This window comes from Anarhichas minor, unplaced genomic scaffold, assembly GCF_050575085.1.
Source record: "Anarhichas minor isolate MPS153535 unplaced genomic scaffold, ASM5057508v1 ptg000100l, whole genome shotgun sequence".
Lineage (NCBI taxonomy): Eukaryota > Metazoa > Chordata > Actinopteri > Perciformes > Anarhichadidae > Anarhichas > Anarhichas minor.
Window position 1 is genome coordinate 530,880 of NW_027466546.1, and position 26,872 is coordinate 557,751.

The 26,872-nt window shown below is 43.9% G+C and overlaps 1 protein-coding gene across 1 annotated transcript; it reads right to left on the bottom strand.

Moving 5' to 3' along the window:
* Positions 1 to 23: 23 nt before the first annotated feature.
* LOC142939522 (mechanosensitive cation channel TMEM63B-like) lies at positions 24 to 26,872 on the bottom strand. Its single transcript, XM_076082696.1, has 25 exons — positions 26,749 to 26,872; positions 14,081 to 14,302; positions 13,691 to 13,770; positions 12,909 to 12,947; positions 12,431 to 12,469; positions 11,868 to 11,958; positions 11,645 to 11,682; positions 11,276 to 11,418; positions 8,857 to 8,908; positions 8,665 to 8,773; positions 8,450 to 8,520; positions 6,539 to 6,619; positions 6,323 to 6,446; positions 5,847 to 5,980; positions 5,572 to 5,709; positions 5,329 to 5,482; positions 5,133 to 5,239; positions 4,380 to 4,466; positions 4,242 to 4,307; positions 3,844 to 4,006; positions 3,533 to 3,638; positions 3,286 to 3,453; positions 2,608 to 2,723; positions 2,443 to 2,526; positions 24 to 1,602 (listed from the first exon to the last, which is right to left on the bottom strand). The coding sequence occupies exons 2-25, from the start codon at positions 14,270 to 14,272 to the stop codon at positions 1,423 to 1,425; spliced, it is 2,562 nt and encodes an 853-aa protein (XP_075938811.1). The 5' UTR covers positions 14,273 to 14,302; positions 26,749 to 26,872; the 3' UTR covers positions 24 to 1,422.

The window sequence follows — 26,872 nt, forward strand, 5'->3', positions numbered from 1 at the left end:
CCTAGAAACTAAAATTTTGATCATTAACAAGAAGATACAATATCAGACGAGCTAGGCTAAATTTCCCCCCTACTTCCAGTCTCTGTGCTAAGCTAGGCTAAACACGTCCTACGTACTGGATTCACAGAGATGGATCAAGTGAAACATCTTAGACTCTCAGGAGGAAAGTTTCGTATTTTTAGTGAAACTGATCTTACAGAAGACAGAAGCACGACAGACACACACACACACACACACACACACACACACACACACACACACACACACTTCCCTTGAGGGTCCCGACAGCTTCAGGCTTCAGACGGTTCGGACGAAGCGCGCTGCTCTTCTGCGTCTACCTGAGCTCAAACATCTGGACTTCTGCTGCTGTCGGAGCGTCCTCACAAAGTTCTTCACAAAGTTCTTCACAAAGTTCTTCACAAAGTTCTCCGCATGAATGAAAAGAGTTTTTGTTGCTAAACCTACACAGACACAAACACCCCGGTCCCATCGTCAGGTATTCATGATTTAAGGTAGTTTAGGTGAAAAAAAAAAGCCGAGGACGTACTGCTGAGACCAGAGAGGACTTCATGGTCTCCACAGTCCATCGATGGGTCGACACTGATCAGAGAGGACTTCATGGTCTCCACAGTCCATCGATGGGTCGACACTAATCAGAGAGGACTTCATGGTCTCCACAGTCCATCGATGGGTCGACACTGATCAGAGAGGACTTCATGGTCTCCACAGTCCCTCGATGGGTCCTGGTCCAGACAGCACTTTTAACGAAACCTTGGCAGGTAAAAGACAAACGTCCAGGTGATGAAGTTGTTAAACCCACAAACGAGGACAGAACAGGATGGGAGACTGCGATGCATCTGCGAAGCTTCTATCACTACGAGAGCTGGCGGTTGGCAACTTGTTGAGCACTCCGATGTCGGCGGTGATGAAGTTGGTGATGATGAAGATGGTGAGAGTTTGTTTGGAGACGTCCACCAGGCCGAGGAAAGAGACAGCGGCATCAGCATCAGCTTTGACCCCTCGACAGGTCGAGTCCCGGCGACCTGCGGTGGGATCAGGAATCAAGACACGAGTGCGAACGAAACGAAAACCAGCCGAGGCACGAATTTTTAAAACCCCGCCCTTCTAACCCCGAGAAAAAACAAAGAAATAAAAAATAAAAACTTTTGGCTTTGTGGTTATGTACAGTGACTTCCAGTGGAGACAGTTTGGTGTCCATCAAGTTTCCACAGACGTGCAGGACTGGATGTTGGCGACCCGGCGCCGGTGTCAAAGGTCAGGGTCAAGTCTTCGAGCTGGGAGTGGGAGGAGCTAACCGTGTCAGTCTGTGTGTATGTAGTGATTCTCCAGTCAGCTTTATTCTCTAACTGTTGTGTATGGACACTCAACTAGCTCCGCCCCTCCCTCTAGCTCCACCCCCAGCTACTGGTGGACCTCGTTGGCGATCAGACTGTCCTCCCCTGACTGAAAATCCGCCTCGTTGATGCTGTTCCCTCCGTTGAGCAACTCCTCGTCGTGGGACGACCCTCGGTCCTCCTCGCCGCTGCCGCCGCCTGGCTCGTCTGAGTTTGGGTCCTGGAGCACCTGAGCGATGTACATCTGCTGCTGCTGCTGCAGCTGGAAAAACAAAAGATCACAACGAACGGGTTAACCAGCAGGAGAGACCCAATCCTGACGGACGGCAGAGTCTACAACAAGTCAACGAGTTCCCTTTAGAGTCCTCATCAGCTTCACAAGTAATACAGGAACTAAACCAAAAGCTCCAGCTACCTTGTTGGCGAGCTGACAACCACAGACTCATCGGTTTGTGAAGCCTCGTGTTCTGCATTTTGGTCGTTGCCATCTTGTTTTTTTTGCAACCAGTGAACAGGAAGTGACCATATCTGGACTGAGGAGTGACGTAGAGACGCCGTATATGTCTCTGGTAGAGACCTGTCAATCACTGTGTAGCCCCGCCCTAAAACATCCCCTGCTTTATGGTCTGTTTGACTCTAAATGGACCATAATGTACTAAATGAACATCATGCTGTATTGAAGAAGACTTGGAACTAGAGATTGAGACCATAAACTCATGTTTACAATGTTTACTGAGGTAATAAATCAAGAGAGAAGTAGAGTAATTTTCTCATAGACTTCTATACAACCAGAGGAGTCACCCCCTGATGGACAGAATGCAGCTTGACTTCACCTGCCGCCTGCTAACAACCCCAGGAAATTAGTTTTTCCTGGATGGCGAGGTCATGACCCGCCCTACTCTGCCTGACTGTTGGTTGGTTAGGGTAAGAATGTCTGGGTAAGCCAATCAGAAGCAGAGTAGGGCAGGTCATGACCTCGCCTTCCAAGGAAAAGAAATACTGGGAACTACATGTCATTTGTGAGCTAACAAACTCAACAGCTCGAGCTAATTTGTTAACTAGCTTCTGGTTAGTTGGATCCACCCACCTGAGACTTGGTGATGGGGGAGGACGAGGGACGAGCTGGACGTCCATTCTCGACAGCGTCCACGTCGGTCTCCTTGGTGTCGATCTGAGACAAGAGCACAGAGTGAGACTGAGCGCTTTGATGCTAACGTTTCTGTAGCAGCGTAAATAAAGAACGCTCTAGTACCTTGTAGTTGTGAGCACTGAGGTACTTGAAGTGTCCGAAGCAGACGTGAGACAGACAGACCACGATGGTGACGATCAGGACCACCAGAGTGAACATGGAGGTCGGCGTCTCGAAACCTGACGGCATATTAGCAGTTAGCATTAGTTAGCATTCAGCTAATGTATATGTTTGTTGATTTTAAAACCAAGTATTGTGTTTGTCATTTAAAATATTTGTTTTGTTTGAACTTTTGTTAACAGACTTGATTTTGACTTGTCTTGACTGACTGACTGACTTGATTTGGACTGGTCCTGAGAGACTTGATTTGGACTTGACCTGGGAGGCTTGATTTGGACTGGTCCTGAGAGACTTGACCTGAGAAACTTGATTTGGACTGGTCCTGAGAGACTTGATTTGGACTGATCCTAAGAGACTTGATTTGAACATGACCTGAGAGACTTGGTTTGGACTTGACCTGGGAGACTTGATTTGGACTTGTCTTGACTGACTGACTTGATTTGGACTGGTCCTGAGAGACTTGATTTGGACTTAACCTGAGAGACTTGATTTGGACTTGTCTTGAATGGCTGACTTGATTTGGACTTAACCTGAGAGACTTGATTTGGACTTGTCTTGACTGACTGACTTGATTTGGACTGGTCCTGAGAGACTTGATTTGGACTTGGGGGCGGGGCTTACCTGTGCGTACAGTGGAGAAGAAGAGGAGCCAGAAGAGGCAGAGGATGGGCGCGGCCACCACCTGGGTGACAGCTCCTGAGTGGATCTTCTTGTCCAGTTTGGACGGCAGGTAGGCGTAGTACATGTTGTACCTGTCCACCAGGTGTTTCAGCAGCATGTACATGAGACCTGCAGGAGGACAGGTGAGAGTCACACAGGTGATATACATATATACACATATATAATATAAAAATATAAAGAGACTGACCAAAGGGCACGATGATTGGACAGGTGATGCTGTAGGCCATCACCACCGTGAACACGTTCATCATCCAGGCGTACGCTGCTCCAAACTGGAACTCGTAGGCCTGATGCTGCAGGGACCAAAGACAAATGTTTCAAACAGGACAGAAGTACAGCAGCGCCACCATAAGGCAGCAATGTCCATCACACTAAACTGTGGAGGGGACAGACAACTGATCCAGGGTTAGGGTTATGTCCACATGGAGACAATAATGGACTCAGTGGTCTATTCACAAACTGTCAGACTCTGTCTGACTGAGAGGACTCCGTCCTCACCCTCTTGACGTTGCGGCGGTCTGCGGCGGACCTAGCCAGACAGAGTCTGATCATGTACATGAGCAGACCCGGGATCCTCAGCAGGTCCATGGCGTTCCCGATGAACGCAGAGGCGATGACGTAGTTGACGAAGAACGCTCCGTTATCTGGCAGGAAGACGCACCTGAAGGGGACACGGAGGCTCCGTTAGAGCAGAGCGTCCTTCTACTGACCTTTCAAAATAAAACTACATAAAGAACAGGAAGTCCAGGCTTTACAATGTTTAAGTCCTGTTATACATTCTAAAATGTATTGTACAAAAATTAAATTCTTATTTGATTAAAAAAATGTGGACTTAAAATTTAAAAAGTGTCAATGAGCAGAAACACGTTGTATGCTGGGAAATAAAAGTGACTCACTCAAATCTGACTTTGGCATCAGCCAAGAACTTCTTATCAAAGAGCCAACGGAAGAAAACATCCAGACTGTAGAACAGAGAGGATTCAGTGAGGTCACGGTCGTCACTCAGAGTCATTACAGTAAAGTGTTTCTATTACCTGCTGAGTCCGAGAGACGGCAGCAGCAGAACCATGAAGATCAGGAACGTGTAACATTTATGCATCGTCGTCCTGTTTTCTCCAGACCTGGAGACACACAGAGGAGGTCAGATCGGGGTCAACTCAGGGTCAAATCAGGGTCAGATCGGGGTCAACTCAGGGTCAGATCAGGGTCAGGTAAACATCAAATCAGGGTCAACAGTTCTTGGGCGGTGTCATCAAATGTTGTAATTCCGACGTGTACATAAACATTACATCATACAAAAGATGAAATAAAATACTGTGTTTAGTGTTCTATGGTCAATGGTCACATAATGATGGTTGTGTTTTAACAATGATTTCAATCGTGATATAAAACCATTTGGACTTGTTTCATCATTGTTGACACTCGACTTGGACTCGACTTACTGGACCAAACCTCCGTCTGGACTAATTAAGATTCAACGAATTTGAGATCTGACCTGGACTCATTTCAAGTTTACGTTGCTTGACTTTGGTTTTTGGTCATTCGACTTGATTTGAGATGGAAGATTTTAAACAGTTTGAAATGTCTCAACTGGCTCTAAAATGTCTTAACGGTTTTCATGAGACTTGTTTGGACGTGTCTTCATTGACTTGAGACATTCGTGAACATTCAGACTTGTCTTGACTAATTCAAGACTTAAAGTTGGACTTGCCACAAAAGTCTGAACAACTGTAGTATGAATTGTAGTACTAATACTGTATCGTAGTACTTGAAGAGGAGCTGGTTACCTGGTCCAGTGAGCCTCGAAGAAGGCAGAGTAGTAGACGATGGTGGGTAGCAGAGCAGAGAAAGCCCAGAGCAGCAGAGTGGGGAAGAACTGAGTGACGATGGGATTCTGTCCAAAACAAACACAGCAGAGAGTCAGAGAAGAAGAATCATCACAAACGATCTGCTCAAACCTAAAGGCTGCTTGTGGTTCCTTACGTTGAGGTACTCCACCGGCTTGGTGACGTTGAACTTGTCCATGGTGGAGATGATGATGGCGGGCGTGGTGAGGAAGAAGAGCAGGAGGAAGAGGATGCAGTTGATGATGAAGCAGCGGATCCACCAGGAGATCCCACCGAGCGACAGGTGCTCCCTGCAGAAACAAACCCGGACACGTCAGGTGAGGGTGCGTTGGTTTTAGTATTTGCTGGTGTTTCAGGCGGGTGGAGCTTGTGGACTTACCAGCGGACGTTCTGCGGGTCGGGCGCATATGAAACGCTCCAGTTGTAAACGTGAAGAGCATCGCTGAACTGAGAGGATCGTGGCTCCTGACGACACCGACAACCCTGAACTTGACAGGCGTTGAAGTCCTTCAGAATACTGTGAAAACAGAAGGGGCGGAGTCACATGGGGGAGGAGGCGGGGTCAGAGCTGTGTAAATGATTCTACAAAGACTAAAGTAAACTTTGTGAACAAAATAAAAACATGTTATTATTGTTAAAGGAGTTGAGGCTCACATGGCGGTCATGGACTCGTTCTGGAAGGTGACAAAGGCCATGCCCAGCGGTTTGGTGTGGACCTTCTCTTTCTCCTTCCTGTACTCCTCCTTCAGCTTGGTCTCTGTCTTGGTGTAGTAGCTGACCGCCTCTTCCTGCAGGACAAATGCTAACATGCTAACAGGCTAACAGCAAACCTCCTAAACCGGACCAACACATCTAATCAGACCAGGTTTACTCAACTTTAACCGGCTCCGATAAAACTTCAACCAGCTCCGATAAAACTTTAACCGGCTACGATAAAACTTCAACCGGCTACGATAAAACTTCAACCGGCTACGATAAAACTTCAACCGGCTACGATAAAACTTTAACCGGCTACGATAAAACTTTAACCGGCTACGATAAAACTTCAACTGGCTACGATAAAACTTTAACCGGCTATGATAAAACGTAAAAAGTGTTAGCATTACCGGTAGCATTAGCGTTAACGTTACCTCCTCACAGCCGGTGATGGCGCAGCAGCAGAGGTGTCCACAGGGTTTCGGGTTGATCATCGTGGGAACGTGTTCCTTCGCCATCAGGTCAGTGAAGAACTTCTTACTGCGCTCCGTCTTCTTCCTGACGAACACAAACACACAGAACACGTGTGGATGAAACAAACACATGTTCCTTTAAATGATCATATCCCAGCATGCACCTCTGTGTCTCACCTCTCTGCATTCAGAGACATCAGTTTGGCCACGTTGTAGCAGATCCGAGCCTCCAGAACGGTGCAATTCTCATATGCCTGTCTGAAGAACAATGATCAATAATTTAATATCATTAGAACATTATTATTAAGTGGGAAATGAAAGATTCTTATTCAGATTCTTGAATCAGGATAAGAATCTTTATTAATGTCTAACCCTAACCCTAAGAACAATGAAACCATTTTAACTTTAAGTTACTACAAAAGTATTAATAAAATGACTCTGGTTATTTAAATGTTTCAATAACAGTGGGAATAAAAAACTAAATATAAACACTGAACACAAAACTTACACATACATCTTCATTTACTGAACGGAATACTAAAAACTACATTCAATTATATACCTGTATGTATATATTTGTATATATAGTTTAATTTAGTGTCAAATTCAAAATAAATCATGTCAATAAATGTAAAAACTAAATTTAAGAGGTTTTAGGGCTTTTGAAAACATTTAAAGGAGCAAAATGAAGAAGAAAGAGAAGAAGGACCAGAAGGAGAACAAAAACCAGAAGGAGAAGAACCAGAAGAAGAAGAAGGGCCAAATCCCAATGTCCCCCCCTTAACCCTCAAACCCTGAACCCTCAAGGACTTACTGACGTCACCTGGTGAGTGGTTGAGTGTGAGAGACTGTGAGGGCTTGAGATGGTGTAAATAGAAACGGGACAGCACTTTGCTGCAACATATCACGTTACCATGAAAACGACAAAAAATATGATGTATAATTGTGTCTATTTATTTTGTACTTTGTACTCCCTGATTTGAAAGTCTTCAGGCTCTTTCCTCACTAGATGAGAGGTAACTTCATATAATCTATTTACTCGTTTTGTCAAAACAGCTTCAATGACAAAATCAAATATTTGATGAATAAATAAATAAATATCTTCTGATTTCATGTTTATTTTTTCATCTTTAACCCTTAATGTTTTCTGAGTAAATTTAATAAGACAGGCTGAACACACGTGATCCGTCCTCTTTGTTTACCTTGTTTTACATCTCCATGCGTCCATTGCTTACCCCGTGTTTAACGTCACATTGCAATGATTTATCGGGGCAACCGTGGCTCACTGGGTTAAGAGGGTTGTCTGGTAACCGCAGGGTCAATGGTTCGATCCTTGACTGGGATGTGTCACGTGCCCTGAGCAAGACACTGAACCTTGGCAGCCCACTGCTCCCTATATACAGGGATGGGTCAAACGCAGAGACAAATTTCCCCTTCTTGGATCAATATAGTATAATAAATTAAAATAAAAAATTTGTGGGTAATTCCCTTAGCCCTAAACCTTCATGGAGTGCGCCTCAAAGTCCGTAAGGAGGGCCATTGGGATTTGGCCAAGGAGAAGGACCAGAAGGAGAAGAACTGTCACGGTTGTGCTTTGCCGTATGTGTGTGTCTCCTGATCATGCTCATTCTCTCCACCTGTGCCCAATCACCTGCCCCTGGCTTTTCCCTCTGCCAACCCCACTCATCTCTACTCACCTGCCGGCAATCCGCTCATCACCCCTCACATACTTATACTCTGTTCCAATTGCAGGATTATCATTTGTTCTTTTTCCCTCCCCGTGGACTCTTCGCATCTCCAGTGGTTATCCCTCGTGTTGACCCTCTGCGTTCCACGGTTTGTGACTGTGCTTTTTGTGTTATGACTTAGCTTTTTATTGCAGTTTTGATTTCCCGCGCTCCCGGTTGGAGTTGTTTTTGTTTTCACTGCTAAATGCCCAGTAAAGCCTTGTTTTTCCCCCTCAACTTGTTTCCTGTGTCTGAGTCTGCACCTGAGTCTCTGCTCCACACCTAAACCCACACGGAACCCCATGAACCGTCACAAGAACCAGAAGAAGAAGAAGAAGGAGAAGAAGACCAGTGAACTTACTCAAAGTGCTGTTTGATCTGACTCTCCTCAGCGTATTTGGAGATGCCGTTAATGAATAAAGTGCGCTTCACCTGCAAGTCATGAAACAGGGATTAAAACAGTGCATGTATTTGTTTACATCCTGTTTTCATGTCACTTGAAGAATTATTAACATTTCAAACTAATAAATGTGTGGCACAACCACAGGAAGTGGATAAAGGTTGTTGACCACATACCAGGTCGTCCTCCTTGTAGTGCATCTTGGACGTGTGTCTCCTCATGCTGTAGACCGTCAGCAGCAGATACATGAAGGCAAAGGAGGTGTGGAGCCACAGCAGGTTGGTCCTGAAACACACAATATCAATATGTATTGATCTCTGATATCTATTGATCTCTGATGACTCCAGTGGAACTCATCATGTACTCACCCAGACTTCAGGTTGGCTATCGTGGTGCGTCCGAAGCTGTAAGCGTTGTTTTCTGGAACAAAAACAAACAAGTCACCCTAACCCCAAGATTTTTACTTTATTTACAATAAATATAATCAACTAATCCAACAAATGCAGACCTACAGACCTAACGAACTACAGGCCTACGGACCCACAGACCATTGTTTCCCCTACCATTATATTAGGGGGGGCATCCCGGCCCCCCCTTGAAGGTCAATTTCATTTGGTTTAATTCAATTTTCTATATAGCGCCAGATCACAACAGAAGTCAGTTCAGGTTACCTTTCGTATAGAACAGGTCTACACCGTGTTCTTTTATTAAACAAACTAAATAGTCATGTTATTTATCTTATTTACACGACGGCATGTCATTTCTGTCTCAATGGTCGCACGTTTACAATTCTCCTCTGCTCTCTGTATCGCGCACGGCGGAGTTCCGCCCCGATGCGCACACACACACAGGTGAGCACACTCCCACCAGCGGACAGAGAGCGCGCATCGGAAAATACGTCGCGTAAACCACCTGAAAAGCAGACAACAATATCTGCGTTTTTTTAAATGGGCTGCAAAGAGACCATCTTGCAGCCTGCATGCGGATCTCGATAAATGTGCCAGACGGTTCTGACTTCCCATATCAGGAGGCTCTGGAGATGTTCTTCCAGAAGCCCAGAAAGATGCACTGCAGTGAGAAAAGCTGCACACTTTGTGGATAATTGGCATGAAAAGAAATGTTCCGATGTTTAGTTCAATGTACAGATACTCCGACAGCCGTTGGAGTGTTTAGTGTACATCTGTGTCATGTAAAATGGCGGCTGCACTCTGACCTTTAGATTGACACCTCATTTGACCTATTAGGAGCTTCCATGTCCTGTCCACAGCCTACAATAGCCAACGAGAGACCGCGTTGAAGGACAGTACCCGCCCCTCTTCTGTCGTGTAAAGCTCGAGCCAATTGCAACCGATTGTTCTGATGACTGACGCTTCGTATAGCAAATAAAATTTCGAAAATTTTGTTAAATGCAAAGTGTGGTTTTTGAGAGTTTTGGAGAATTTAGGAAAGTAAATAATGGTGAAATAACTTATAGATAACTGTATTTAGACATAAATAAGCTAGTTTGAATTATGAATACACAGCCTAGGTATGTTACTATGGTTACCATGGGTCCCCAAAATGTTTTTGGAAAGCGCCTAGACATACGCTAAGTAAAACGTGTAAAATATTCATTTTTTGTAGTATTGTTATCAAATTTGAACTTGGACTAGGTATGGCATCATGCTGTGGTCCCATTGTGTTTTCCAGCTAATAAGTCCCAGCTATAGTCATCTGCAGGCATCTGTTTGCAAAGAAATATTCAGGTGGAAATAAAAACCTATTTCAGTGTGTTCCAACTTCTATTAGTCAATACCAGTAGCACTTACAGTGATTCTGACCGTTGGGGAATACACTTCAGAGTGTTACCTTTCAAAAGAGACCAAAACCATACATGTACTCCCAATGGTTCAAGAACAGCTTTCAATTTACTTTGGGTATGCCTTGGATAGGCATTTCAGGCAAATTTTACAGGAGTGGTAACAGGTTAAAATAATAAGTTATATTGACTGCTGTCATTAAAAGAAACACATGAACACCATGATTCCTTAAAGTGTTTGCGTCGGTGTCCGACCCCCCCCCCCCCCCCCAAAGCTGTAAACCTAGGGGAAACACTGCAGACCTAACAAACTACAGATCTACAGACCCAGAGACCTACAAACACACAGGCCTACAGACCCACAAACCCACAAACCTACAGATCCAAGGACCCACAGATTTACAGATCCTCAGATCCCCAGACCTAAAATCTCACATACTTACAATCCCACAGACCTACAAATCCACAGACCTACAAACTCACAGATCCACAATCCTACAGATCCACAGACCTACAGTTCTGATCTGACTGCTGTTACCTTCTTTAGAAGGGGGTCCGGGGACTGCTTGGCTTAGGAAAGCATCTTTACTGATAATTCGGACTAAAACCAATCAGACATAAGGAGAGAACACTGTGTGAAGAGTTCAACCTACAAACTGTTTAAAGGAACAATGTGAAACATTTAGAATGGAATTTAATATTCATAACTATGTTTTAATTAGTGTATAATCACCTGAAACTAAGAATTGCAGTGTTTTCGTTAGAAAAAGACATTTATATCTACGTAGTGAGTCCGCCATGTTTCTACAGCAGCCCAGAAGAGACACTGGGAGGATCTCACTACCAGCTGTCACTAAATCTTACACACTGTTCCTTTAAAACCCACATTTCAGACATTGACAAATGTTTTCTAATGTTTTCAGAAAGACAGAGGGTCACAGAGTAAAGTCCTCTGCTCTCTCCTGATTGGTCGGCGGCCTCGTTCTCACCTAGAAGGTCTCCGGAGAAGTTGACGGGCAGAACGATGCCGACAGAAAGAACGCCGACGACGACCAGCAGACCGATGATGTGACGCTGGAACGACAAGTAGTGGACCGCATCCTCACCACACTTCTCACGGATCTCCTCATCTCTGTAGGAGGAGGAGGAAGAGGAGAAGAAAGAAGAGGAAGAGGAGGAAGAGAAGAAAGAAGAGGAGGAAGAAGACGGGTGAACACAAACCAGAGTTCTGCAGATATCATCATTATTATTAATAATATTAATATTATTATAATTATATTAATATTACTGTTCATATGAATATTATGAATATAAATATTATCTTTATTATAATTATTACTACATTAGATGGTACTCACTTTATTCTGAAGATGGCCGTCAGCCACGAGCAGAAACCCTGCAGGAGAACACAGAAAATCAGGAGGAGGAGGAGTGAAGAGGAGTGATGGAGACAGTGAAGAGGAGGAGTGATGGAGGAGGAGTGATAGAGGAGGAGGGAAGAGGAGACAGTGAAGAGGAGGAGGAGTGATGGAGGAGTGGAGAGGAGACAGTGAAGAGGAGGAGTGATGGAGGAGTCCTTACGTTGTCTCTCTGGTCGAAGTCGACGGAGGAGGACACAGAGGTGAGGCGTTCGTAGCGGTCGGGCGTTTCCGAGTGCATCGCCGAGGCAACACTGTGGACACAAACAGGAAGTAGTCAGCTAACCTGTTAGCGGCTACATACTAACGGCTAACAGCTGACATGTTAGCCGTTAGCAGGTAGCCGCGCTGACCTCTGTGTCTGAAAGCTGATTAGACCCCTGAGTTGAGACACTGAATACAGAGGGAGCTAACAGGAAGTGGAAACACAAACATCAACCTGCTTCTGTGAAAGTGTTTCCAGGTGTGTTGAAATAAAACGTTATTTATACAGACGCTCTCTTCAAAGCCACAAGACTCCATTCATAAAATCAGTCATTTAAGCTTGCAGAACACGGGAGTTTACATACAACCACACTTCAAAAAGTCCGAATTTAGCACAGCTAAAGCTGACTAACTTACTTACGTAAGGGACCTACTTCTTCCACCTGTTTGTGTCGGGTAAGCTAACTAGCTAGCTAGCAGGTCACAGGGTTGACGACACACTACAAACACACAGCCTGTTACCTTTGGACCGGTTCATAGTTATCTCTGTCTCGTCTCCAGCTGAATTAACGTTAAAACATGAGAAGTTTGGAGCAGTGTTAGCATCACTTCTGTTAGCATGATATCTGTTAGCATAATATCTGTTAGCATCACATCTGTTCACATCACATCTGTTAGCAGGATATCTGTTAGTGTCACATCTGTTAGCGTCACATCTGTTAGCATCACTTCTGTTAGCATGATATCTGTTAGCATCACATGTGCTAGCATCGCATTAGCCAACAGAGAGTTGCGGCCCCTGGTGGTCTGGGATTAGGGTCAACAGTCTGCTAGAATTTGCAACAGTAATATGAAAGTTTATCTGTGAACCTGAGGACCAATGACCCTCCATACCAACACACACAGTGAAAATAAGTCGTGTTAGAGCACCAATCAGAGAGCAGAACCCTGTTAATGAAACCAGAGGAGGAGGAGGAGGAGGAGGAAGAGGAAGACATACTATTCCCGCTCCTCCAGGCTGCTGAGACGCTTCTTCAGTCTTCAGGATGGAAACAGAAAGAGAATCACAAGCTGATGGGAGAGCGTCGTCGGGTTCAGTGTCTTGCTCAAGGACACAGGACACGTAGTAGCCAAGGATTGAACCGCCCTACCTTGCGGTTATTGGACGACCCTCTCTACCCCTTAAGCCACAGCCCCCCAAACATCTGTTCACAAACATCCATCAAATGAATAAAATAGAACCAACCAGATGGATGTTTTACTAATGAAACTTCCTCTCTGAGAGGTTTTTGGTTGACTTTGTTTTTTTACGCAGGTCAGTGAAAAGAGTGAAAACCTGTTTGAGGGTCACCTGACTTGTTTTAACACAAGTCGTCTCTTGTTAGTGACGACAGTTTAAAGGAGCAGTGTTTCTATATATTATTTACTATGTTTATCACCTAAAGATAAGAATTGTTTCATTTAAAGCCGGACGCCATCTTTCTACAGCAGCCCAGAAAGGACAAACCAAACAGACTCTAGAGAGAAACATTTACATTTTTGTGTCGGCCATCTTAGTTCTGCACAAGGAAAGTTTCAGTTGGTTGCAATGTGTGACTTCACCACTAGATGTCTCCAGAACACACCGGCCCTTTAACCGACTGTCGGTGCAGCTGAGAGCTCTTTGGAGGATTTTACAGGAACGTGTCCAGTTATACATGCTGTGACCCTCAGACAGGTCCCGACCCACATGTTGGGAACCACCAGCTGCATGACATAATTGTTTGCTAAAGGTGAGTTTACCTGTCGGCGTCGGTGACAAGCGCCAGGCGGCCGTAGTCCCACGCAACCTTACGTAGAATGGAAAAGACGAAGAGCAGCACCTGCAGAAGAAGAGAGAGGAGGACTTGTTGTTAGAGAGCACCTGATGCTGCTGGATGGAAAATCCGTATGTGGGTCGAACCATGAAGCTGCAGTATCGATTTTTCCTACAGTCAGTGAATGGTCCACACACTCTGCAGCTCCCACAATGCAACACCAGAGCTGCTCTGGACACCTTTTAAAGAGCTTTCGAAGACTTATCTTTGTCATTTCTTAGTAATTTCATTATTTATTTCTGTCTGTGTCAGAATGGATTAGTCAGTGCCCCCCCCCCCCCCTCGTGTGCCGTACTGAGCATGTGCAGCGACTCACCAGGAAGCACATGAAGTCGAGGGCGAGCACGGTGGGCACCCCTCCGAAAGCCAGTCCCTGCAGCACGGTGCTGCGGATGCGAGCCGAGTAGCAGTAGTCTTTGGACTCGCTGTGGGCGGAGCAGTTGTCTCGGCCGCCGCATGCCTGGCCGCCGACGAATATGGCCATGGTAACGATCAGCACTGTGAGCATCGCTCACTGTCGCATCCTCGCAGAGAAAATCTGGGGGGGGAATAGACACATTGGAAAAGGTGACCTTTAACCTTTCACTCATCAGCAAACAGAAATCACTCAGCTAATCAATGACCTGTTTACTAGAACTAGAGTCAATGCCTCCAACCAGTCAGTTTACATCCACACTTTATTCTGTTAGGCCGTAGTGTGAAATTATCATAATCAAGGTTACTTGTGGTTTCTAGAGTCTCAAAAGGTAGAACAGGAACCAGCGCCTTCAGGTATCAAGCTCCTCTTCTGTGGAACCAGCTTCCTATTTCAGTCTGGGAGGCAGAAACCCTCACCACATTTAAGAGTGGGCTTAAGAACTTCCTCTTTGATGAAGCTTATAGTTAGGGCTGGTTCAGGTTTATAGTTAGGGCTGGTTCAGGTTTATAGTTAAGGTCTGGTTCAGGTTTATAGTTGGGGCTGGCTCAGGTTTATAGTTGGGGCTGGCTCAGGTTTATAGTTGGGGCTGGTTCAGGTTTATAGTTGGGGCTGGTTCAGGTTTATAGTTAGGGCTGGCTCAGGTTTATAGTTGGGGCTGGCTCAGGTTTATAGTTAGGGCTGGCTCAGGTTTGCCTTCAGGTTTTCCCAGGCCTAGATATGCTGCTATAGACCTAGTCTCCTGGAGGACTTTCTAGGATACACTGAGCTCCTCTCGCCTCCTCTCATCTGTATATATTCATGTCCCATTAATGCACATTAATAAATTCTTCCTCAGAGTCCTTGTGTTTTCTCTCCTCACAGGTTTTCATGGATTGTGGTTTTATCTGGAACCTGATCCTGCCTGACACCCACTGCTACTATTATTATTATTAGTCACATTACTATTACTGATACCATTACTGCTTTTATTATCATAATTATTCTATTGTATCCACTGCTGCTGTTATTAGCAGTCATAATTATTCAGTTATTATTAGTGCTACTACTGCTGTTACTACTCTCATATGAATCATATACATTGATTACGTTGTAATTATATTGTTTTTCATTCTTTACATGTGAGGTAATTATTATGTGATATAATTCTGATGTGAGGATCTAAGAACAGAGGATGTTGTATGTTGTACAGATTTTAAAGACCTCTGGGGAGAATTTGTGATTGTATTTGTTCATGGTTCATGTTTCCCTCAGGATGAACTATAAGAACTGTATTGAGCTTTCATCATCAGGTACTTTATACTTTATAACCAAATACCTGCAGAACTAAAGATGTTTCTGGGTCGGACATACTTCAACAGATCAATAAGGTTGATTCATTATAATAAATTTTCATTTATAATAAACAGTCCGGGATGGTATGGCGGTTTGTTCACAGAATTTAATGTATTCTGTGATGCAGTCCGTCATGCTTTTGAGGTCCTCCCCATGTGGTCCACACAGCACATCCCAATCCGTTGACTCAAAGCAGTCCTGCAGGGCATCATTAGCCTGAGAGTACATCCACACTACTCCGTTTCTATTTGAAAACTCCGTTTCCAAATAGAAACGATCTGCATCCACACGGCGTTTCAGCATCGTTTTCGAATTGATCGGCAACCTTCGAAAACGGATATCACGTGACCATTAACGTACACTGGGCATGCGCGTGACGTTGTAAACAGGAAGTGGATTGGTTGCTTAGTTAAAAAAAATATGACAGAGTAATAAAGTAGTCTTTAATAATGAAAGGTTGTTTGATACTTAAGATCTTCCTCTAAAATATTCCTCTATAAACTCAAACAGACACAGTTTGTGGAAAGTTTTAGAAGTTTTATTTTTCAGACTTAGTTACAGCGCTGCGGGTCTTGTTCTATCTCTCTCTCACACATATTAAATTTACTTTAAAATCAACATTTACACGTAAACATTTACTAGATTATGGGTCCATAAATGTGGTCAACACACGTCTCTCACTCGTTTCCTCGTTGTCTGTTCTCACTCGTAGCTCTGCTGGTGGCTTAACTATCTGTCCTACTGAATAGCATTTACTACTAACCGTGGCTTCAGATGTCCGCTCCGTAGGGCTGATAACGCCGCTGGTCACGCCGCTCACTAATCGCTCCATTAACAGCTGCTTCCTCCGTAATAATGCAGACTTTAACTGAACAACAGCTGCTGGTAAAGACAACAAGGTCAGCAACGCCTGCAATCAGTTGTCCATGTTAGATTAACCTGGTAGTCGATCGGTAATCAATGTTGTTGTTTGTGAGCTTCCGGGTAACGGTCACGTGATAGGCATGTGACGAATCAGGGAAGGATACGTCATGACTGCTAAGAACCAATCAACTAGCGAACGCGGGCGTCATCGTTTCTGAACGTATCCGGTTTCGGCCGTCCACACGAAAACGCAACCCCGGAGTTTTCAAACTTATCTGACCTCGGGAGCGTTTTCAAACTTATCCGTTTAAACATAGCAAAACATATGCGTTTCCAAACAAAAACGGAGTAATGTGGACATGCCTGAGACCACCTCCTCACAGTCCTGGTGGTCACAGGCAGCCTCTGCACCAGAGGAACATACCTGGGTGTCAACAGGATCAGGTTGTGATCAGACCTGCCAAGGGGGGGAAGGGCAGTGGCACTGTATGCATCCTTAGCATTAGCATACAGAAGGTCCAGAGTTGTATTGTTCCTTGTGGGGCAGTCAACATACTGGTGTAAGGTCGGCAGGGCTTTATCCAGAGTGGTGTGGTTAAAGTCTCCAGTAATTGCCAAAAATGCACCAGGATGTTGAATCAGCAGTCCAGACACAGTGGAGTGGATGGTGTCCACTGCTGCCTCAGCGTCAGCTGATGGCGGGACGTACACAGCCACAACAATGGCGGATCTGAACTCCCTCTGCAAATAATAAGGACGCATCCCCACGGCTAACAGTTCAATGTCCCGGCTACGGAAGCGTTCGTTCACACACACATGGTCAGGATTGCACCACCTCTCGTTCACATACACTGCAATCCCGCCACCTCTCTTCTTACCGATCTGTACAACATCTCTGTCCGCCCTCTCAGTCCTGAAGCCGGGCACCGACGCACTGTGATCCAGAAAATCCGCATGCAGCCATGTCTCCGTGAAACACATGACGCTACTCACGGAAGTCCCTCTCAGTCTTGACCAGCGCGCCGAGCTCGTCCGTCTTATTCGCCAAAGACCTCACGTTCCCGTTATAATCGCTGGTACCAAAGGTTTGTACTTCCTCTGCTTAGCGCCCGACCTGCAGCCCCGAGCCCTTCTCCACAGTTCCTCCGGGATCTCAGGCCTGGCGGCGGGGAGCAGCCGCAGTTTGCTCAACGCAATCAGCTGATCGCGGGAATAGACAATGGCCCCACTCATTGTGTGTGGCTCTCCGTTACAAACAGGAAGAAAAGTAACATAAAAGCCACGAGAAAAGTTGAGAAAAAGTTACGGTCCGTTGTCTGGCTGTAATTTAAACCAAACATGAAGGAAAAAGAACAAAAGAAGAGAAGAAAAGTGAAAAAAAGACTAAAAATTAAAACACACGCAGCTGCTGCGACAGGCAGTGAAAAAAAAGTTAATTCAAATTAAATAAAAGGGGGTCACCATTCACTCTTAACAAACATTGTTCTATTCTTTTCAGGTCACTGAGAACACTACTCATCTTTTCCCTTGTAAACAGTCCATTTTCTCCAGCGTTGATCATGGATCCCTGCTTTGATCCTTAGAAAAAGAGTAAATTTTTCCATAGAATATATTTCCTCCACAATGTCCAGCCACTGTCCTGGACTTGGAGGGTCACTTTTCAACCAGCTCCTTGTGATGGCCTTTTTACAAGCGAGTGTCAGGATTTTAAAGAGGTAGAAGTCCTTTTTTTGAATTATGTCGCCAGGTATCATTCCCAGGTACACAATCCGGGGGTCTCTGGGAATCTTGTAGCATAGAATCTCCTCCAGAGTCTGAATAACCCTGTCCCAGAATGCTTGTATTTTTATACATGTCCAGAACATGTGTGAGTGGTTAGCATTCATCTGCCCACACTGTCTCCAGCATGGCTGCTCTTTACCCAACTGTTTATATTTTATGTGGGGTGTTGTAAAAAAGCGGATTAAGTTCTTCCAACCGAATTCCCTCCATCTTCTAGAGCTGGTGGATGTTTGTTGCGTTCTACACATGGAATGCCAATCACTCTTCGACAGTTCAACGTTCAGTTCTACTTCCCATTTCACTTTTACATATAGTGTATTTTTTCCGTTTCGTTTTTGTAAACTACTGTACAGTTTGGAAACCAACTTTGAGGGGGTTTGTTTGTATGCACCTGTCAGCACTTCAATCACTTCATTACCTTCTGATGAAACCCCTTTTTTAATTTCTGTATCATAGAAATGTCTTAGCTGTAAATATCTAAACAGGTCCCCATTTTCTAAATTAAATTCTCTTTTGAGTTTTTCAAAAGTTTTTAAAGTTTTTCCCTCTGAGTGTACATACCGCTGTTATCCCTTTTTCTCTCCAGCATACAAAAGTATTATCTATCTGTCCAGGTCTAAACCTGGGGGTCTGAGAAGGCCAAATCAGAAGTTTACTGTCTCCTTCCAGTTTGTATTTTTTGACTATCTCATTCCAAATTTTCAGTGAATCTTCTAAGATGGAATTTTCTCCCTTTTGGTCAGTATATTCTTTTCCACCTAGCCTGGCCTGAGGTTGAGATTGACCCAGATTTAGCTCAATGTGTTTCCATCCAGCTTGATACTCCGGGGAGCACCAATAACCAATGTACCTCAATTGGGCCGCGTAGTAGTATTCTCTGAGATTTGGCAGTGCTAGGCTTCTGTTTTCCTTGTCAGTTTGGAGTGTCTTAAATGTGACCCTTGGCCTTGCTCCTGCCCAGATAAACCGGATATCTGTTTGTCCCATGCTGTAAACTGAGATCCTGGGATTCTGACTGGTAATGATAAGAAGAGGTAGAGCAACCTTGGCAGTAGATTCATTTTCACCACCTCAATTCTTGAACTAAAGTCCAGTACTAGTGTTGACCATTTTGTTATATCTTTCTGTATCCTATCGTTTATTATATTGTAGTTTGTTTCATATATTTTGTTCATTTCCTGAGTGATTAGCACTCCCAAGTATTTTATTGATTTTGCTTCCCACTTCAGTTTATATTTCTGCCTATTTGCCTTACTTGGTATGTAGTTAAGAGAGAGTACCTGTGTTTTTGTAATGTTCAGTTTATAGCCCGACATCCGACCATAGTCGACCAAATTGTCATAAGTTTGGGAATTGTTGAGTTGGGATTTTGGAGATAGGTAATAATGTCATCTGCAAAAAGTCCTATTATATGTTCCTCCTTTGCTATATTGATCCCTTTCAGCTCTTTGTTTTGTCTGATAGCCTGAGCCAGAGGCTCTATGAATATTGCAAAGAGGGAGGGGCTAAGGCAGCAACCCTGGCGAGTGCCTCTAAACAGCTTAAAACTACCTGTCAGATGGCCATTGATCTTTATTCTAGCAGTTGGGTCTCTATATAAAGATTGTATGCACCTAATGAATTGGTTATTAAAACCCAGCCTCTCTAGCACTCTGTACAGAAAAGACCAGCTGACTCTATCAAACACCTTTTTCCGCATCGAGACTGACCAGAGCTGCACTTAGATGTTGTTTGTTAGCCTGCTCTATAATGTGTAAGGTTCGTCTGATGTTATCCTGTGTTTGTCGACCTTTTATAAACCCTGTCTGATCTTCATTTATGAATTCGGGTAGAAAGTGTTCAATTATTTTTGAGATTATAGATGTAAACAGTTTATAATCTACATTCAATATAGAAATTGGACGGTAAGATTCACAACATTCTTTATTTTTACCTTCTTTTGGGATGACTGATATCACGGCCTCTTTCCATGATGGTGGTGCTTCAGCTTTGCTGAGTGTCCAATTTGAGGATTCTAGCAATACAGCGGCGAGGTCTTCTTTAAAGATTTTGTACCATTCATTCGGAAAACCGTCACTCCCTGGGCATTTATTTGTTTTCAATTTACTAATCGCCAAGTCCAATTATTTTTTTGTGATGGGGCAGTTAATTCGTCGTTTTGTATTTTTCCTATGGAAGGAAGATCTAATGATAACAAGTATTGTTTAATGTTATCTTCATTGACAATCTTAGGCTGTAAGTATAAGGTTTCGTAGTAATCTTTAAAGGTTTTATGAATTTCTTCTGGTTCGTAGGTTATCTTATTAGTTAAGGGGTCTCTGATCTTGTGTATTGAATTAATAATTTGTTGTTTCCTGAGGCGTGCTGCTAAAATTTTTGTTGCTTTCGGGCCCGATTCATAAAAAGTTTGTTTTGTGAATCTCAATTTATTTTCTAGTTCGTCATTCAAGATGTTCTCTATTTGCTTTTTTAGTTTTTTTATCTGGTTTGACAATCCTTTGTTCCCATCTTTTTGTTGTTGTTTCTCTAGTTTTCTCAATGTTTTCTCTAATTCATCGTATTTTGTCCTCTTCATCTTATTTAAGTATGCCGTTCTTGAAATTAGTCTCCCTCTCATTATTGCTTTAACCTTGTCCCATACGATGGTTGGGCCTACCAGGCCATTGTTGTTATCTTTTATGCAGTCACCAATTTCTTTCTTAATCTCATTTAGAGCAATCTCATTATTGAAAATGCTAATATTTAGTCTCCATAATGTACTCTTCAGTCTGTTATTCAAGTAAATAGTTAAATAGATTGCATTGTGATCTGATAAATCTGCTGATCCTATTGAGCACTCCTTCACCCTGTGTCTGTCTGTAGTGTTCATTAGGAAATAGTCTAGCCTTCCTTTGACTATTATATATCTGCCCTCTTTGTCTCCCTTTTCCTTAATCAGTTCAAAGTTAAGAGAGTTGGAAATCAGAGCAGCTACTCCTCTTTTTTGACTATTTTTACAAGAGCTGAAATAAGAGTTTAAGTACCCAAACATTTTCAGCTTATTATGTTCTTGTTTCGACATGTGTGTCTCTTGTAGAAATATGACTTGTGTATTATCCTTTTTAATTTTTGCTAGCACTCTACTCCTCTTGACTGGATTACTCAGACCATTCACATTTAAGGAGATAATTCTCAAGTTATGTGACCCTATCATACATATACCAAATAATAAATGAGATTGTTGCCCCCCAAAACAAAATCCGAACGAAAACATCAACTATGAAACACATAAGTAAACATACCTCCAAACGAAAAGGAGGCTCTTGCTCCTCCTCAACTGTGACCTCGTTGGTGGGTCGAGGGTGGTGCCTCTCGTTAGGAGAGGGCTCTGCATTAAGGATGGCTGGTGAGTCAAAAAGCGGTAACTCCACCATCCTGTGAGTCCAACGTAACCCATGAAAAAATGAACCCATCACTCCCAGACACATAGTGATCAATATAAAGCCAAAAAGCAAATCTATCATAGTCCTGTAGCACGACGCCCCCAGATTTGGGGGCTCTCGGGCTCAGCCCCCCTTAAAATATTGTTCGGAAAATGGCCTTATTGTTCGCAAATATTGTGCATGTGTACATTTTTTTTACCGTATTAAACAGCAACGTATGGGCAACACTATCATATAAGTCACTTTTTACACACTCCAAACACAACTATAGACTACTAATATAAGCATCTAGAAAATGTGGCATAAAAGCATGAAATAGTGGGCAGAAATGTCCCTTATGTGTACTGCAAATCAATATTTGCACCACGAAGCTAGCGGCTACCGAGCTCACCAATACATTTTCTAGCATTAGCATTCGTCGCCGAACACATAAATACGTTCGGTTTTTCTCTCCATGGAAACAGTAGAAAGCTGTGAGTGGACAACGGTACCATGGCACTGCCCTTCGCCAAAAAAAATCGTTGGTTTTTGGTGATGTTTTATGAAAAATTAGTACAATAACATCGAAGATTATCCGGTTCAAAGCTAGAATCATTGTTGGCAACTGCATCCTGTTCACTGCCGAGCTGTTTCCTGTGGAAGGGGGGTCAATCCACCATGGGCGAGCGGTCAGACTTTCGACAAATAGAAATTTACGCTCGGGGAGACGCGGCACTTCTTGCAACTTTACTCGCTGAAACTTCTGTCAATCAAGACCCGCTTTGACACCCGCCTTCCTGAGACTGATGCGTCGAAAGCGGGCTTATTGACTGAAATCGACCGATGATAGGCTGAGCTACAGCCCCATACACACTCATCAACTGAGAAAATCCTATGGCTGAGAGCCAGAGACAGGCTCTGATCATGTTAGGAATCTCAAAATGATTCCTAACAGCTGTATTTGGATGTATTGAATAATATGAGTGATAAAAAAAGTGAAATATATAGTTATATAGTATATAAAAGTACAATGTAAGAGCTGCAACAGCTGGTTCGAAAATGACGACCTCGCGTGACCTCTCTGTACTAAAGCCTCTTATTCTTCACTTTATCCCAGCCAACCTTTATTCAACAACTACTGATCGGTTGTGCTATGATTTGGGAGAGTTTTTAGGCAGCCAGCTGCATTATTTCAAAAACATAATATCAATAAAAGTGCTTTTTTTTTCAGGCGAACCTGAATATTTTCAATTTGAGCTGTGTAATATCTTCATGTACTATATTAACCAGCACCATATACACAATATTATCCATCTCAACAATCTCACAAGTGTTGTGATCTGATTATAGCATCAAAAATTATTAAAATAGACCTTGTAGTTACAGAACTGTGGTCACTTTAGTATGGGTATGCCATTTTCGAGCAGAGGCCTACAAATAGGGCTAGAGTTTAAGAGGTTTTAAGAGTCTCAGAATTGTAACAGTCATACCGGGTTGTGCAGCTTGCATCTTCGTTCATGTTTGCTCGATGCGTCCCCTCTGGAACTCCTGGAGTTTATCCCTTGCTCTCTGGGCCGCAGCTAGTCCTCTCTCCCGACGACCCGATGCCTGCTGCCATCCCAATAAATCACGAACCCGTGTTTCCAGGTTGCTCTCTCCTTTGGTAGTCTCCCGCTCTTCCACGGGAAATCCACGTCTCTTCAGCTCCCGCTGCGCTTCTTGTGCACTAGTGTATGTTCGGGTCCCCGTATCCCAGTGAATCCGTATATTCGTGTATGGTGTTTGGAAACTAATCCCCTTTTTCCTTTAACGCTTTCTTTATCCGATTGTATTCCCTGCGTTTCTTGACTATCTCAGTCGTATAGTCGTGGTCGAAGTATAGAGTTCTGTTGCCCAGTTGGATTTTTCCCTTTTTCCAAGCTTCTCTCAGTACCATGTCCTTGGTTGTGAACTCCTGGAAGTTCATAATAATAGGTCTCGGTGGGGCTTCGGGATGGGGTTTCTGCCGATGAGCCCGCTGTATTTTCAAATCCAATTATTGTGGTAATGGCAGCTCGCTTCTGAGGAGTTTAACGATGAACTGTGGTACCGAGTTTCCCTCCTCTCCCTCTGCCACTCCAAAGAGGCGCATGTTGTTTCTCCTGGACCGGGACTCTAAGTCCGTTAGTTTTTGCTGCAGGATTCTTTGCTGTTCCAGGCAGGTGCAGATCGCTCCGGTCGCCTCCACCGCCCAACCCTCCACCTGTTCCACGCGTGTCTCCGCTTCTCCAACTCGGTCGGACAGACTGCATTTAATAATTTCCTGTCTCAGGCAGTCATTGTCCCCCTTGAGATCAGTTCTTAGCTCCTTTATCGCCCTAATTATGTCACCGGGATCTATGCTCGTTCCGGGGCTCCTCCGGCCTTCAGCTGCTTCACTTTGATTGCTAGCTTGATGTGCTTCGATGTTGTTAGCTTTTACCGACGAGGAGCCTTTATCTTGAGTTTTGGGCATTTTTTCTTCTCCTTTATGGCTTCTGGTGATTATTTTCCCACTCATCTACCCCTTTCACTGATAAATATCGAATTTTCGAGTTTTTCCGTGGGTATATTGCGATATATCTGGGAGCGCGGTTTCACTCTGCGTCTAACTACTCCATGGGCATACCGGAAGCAGAAGTAACTTAATGTTTAAGTGACTTAATGTTTATAAAACAAACTCATTCAGAATCAACCGTCCAAAACACAACAATATTCAGTTTATTTAATATAAATCAGAAAAGCTCAGTGGAGGTGATCAGTTATGATGAATGTTCTATATTTGAGTCTCTAGGGGGCACTAACAGGGTTCCACACTGTGGTTCTACTGGGTTCTATGTGTGCAGTGACGGTCTGACCACCCCCCCCTCTCTCTGTTGTCATGGTGAAGTAGCAGCATGACTCATCTGAAGCCTCCAGTCTCAGAGCACCAGTAACACCTGAAGACAGACCAGTAACACCTGAAGACAGACCAGTAACACCTGAAGACAGACCAGTACACCTGAAGACAGACCAGTAACACCTAAAGACAGACCAGTAACACCTGAAGACAGACCAGTACACCTGAAGACATTTCATCACTGCAAAGAGAACTAACAGTAAAATGAATACAATGTTTCCTGTAATAAAAACACCATTCATCATGTTGTGAGTCATGTGACGTAACAAGCTGCTGTTATTCACTGATAAATAATAAAGACTTCAGCTCTTCGTGGAACATGTGGTTAAACTCTTTCCTCACTGACTCTGTGACTTTAGCTCTGAGTCCATAAAACCATAGAGATCAATGGTGTATCTCACTTCAAAGAGTTCAACATAGAAAGAATGTTTCCATCCGTTATCTGTTAATCCAGGAGGTGTCGATCAGATTGTTTCTATATTCAGCTGCTGAAGCTCCGCCTTCCTCACCAGAACTCTGCTAGCATTTAGCCTAGCCTGGTCTAAGACCTCCCCTAGGTTCTAGTTTGTGTCCACAGTGGACCGGTTCTAGTTTGTGTCCACAGTGGACCTCTGAGGACTGGTTCTAGTTTGTGTCTACTAAGAATCTCATTTAATGTTTATATGTTTGTTTTCTCAGAAAAAAGACGTTCTTATGACGTCTAGTTTTATGATCACATGAAGACATTTATTGATCTGATATTTAGTGTAGATCAAACACGAAGACAATCAATAAAATAAATAGATGTGTATTGTATGTAAAGAATAAACATGTCTGTATTAAAAGCAGACGATCAGACTTCAAAACAGTGAAGTCGTCTGAAGATGATTTTAGAAATGAGGACGAATCTGAGAACTGATGAGATTTAAATATTGAGTTTGATTATTGATCCATTTGTTGTGCAGCTTCACCATCGACTAATCGCTCAGTCGATCAACAGAATCATTAAAGTCACTTTTGATCCAAAAACTGGAAACAACACATTTAAAGACATCACCTGGGACACCAGGGGCCCCTAGCCACCACAGACCAGGGGCCCCTATCAACCACAGACCAGGGGCCCCTACCAACCACAGACCAGGGGCCCCTAACCACAGATCAGGGGCCCCTACCAACCACAGACCAGGGGCCCTTAACCACCACAGACCAGGGGCCCCTATCAACCACAGACCAGGGGCTCCATATTACAAGTGTCAGTGTGCGACTGTTACAGTGTTTGACTGTGACAGTGTGTGACTGTTAGTGTGTGACTGTGACTGTGTGTGACTGTGACAGTGTATTACAGTGTGTGACTGTGACTGTTAGTGTGTGACTGTGACAGTGTATTACAGTGTGTGACTGTGTGACTGTGACAGTGTATTACAGTGTGTGACTGTGACTGTGTGCGACTGTTACAGTGGGCTACTGTTAGTGTGTAACTGTTACATTGTGTGACAGTGTTGACAGTCTGTTACAGCGTGTTACTGTTGCGACTGTTACAGTGTGTCTGTTAGTGTGCGACCGTTACAGTGTGCGACTGTTATAGTGTGTGACAGTTTGTGTTACAGTGTGTTACAGTGTATGTTACTGTGTGTGTTACTGTGTGTGCTACAGTGTGTGTTTCTGCGTGTTTCTGTTTGTGTTACAGTGTGTGTTTCTGTGTGTATTACTGTGTGTGTTATAGTGTGTGTTACAGTGTGTGTGTTTTTGTGTGTGTTTCTGTTTCCGTGATGGTTTGACACTGAAGCTTTATTTCACGTCTCTCCGGATGAAGCAGCGTCCCTCTGCTGCACCTCCAGTCCGGCTTGAGCGACACCTCCTGCGGCCTCAGCGAGCATCGCTGCCGCCTGGACACGAAGTCACAGACGTGACGCGTGTTAGAGTTACAGACCGTCTGTCGGTCAATCAGAGGTGAAATCACATTATAGCTGCAGACAGACTGACGGACAGCTCGGTGTCCTCTGCGCACACATTATATAATGGAGCCGTACGGAGGCTGGATGGATTCGGTCCGGATGGACACAGCGCGCAGGAGACAGGCTGCAGGAGCGGGTTGATTATACCTATATATATATAGATATATATATATAGATATATATATAGATATATATATATCTATATATATATTATATTAATAGCAGCAGCGGGTTGATTAGCGGCCTGTCAGCTGCTAATGAGGAGATCAAACAAAGCCGTCTTATGATAAACCAAAGCCCTGTAATAAATAAACCCAATTAGAATAAAGCCGGTACCTGACCACCAGAAGCTCGATCCTCCTCCTCCGCCTCTCCGCCGCTAAATCAGCAGATTTCACCGCAGAAGAAAGACTCGTTAAATCCTCACAAATCCACCGCCGGCCCGGCTGCTTGCTGCCGC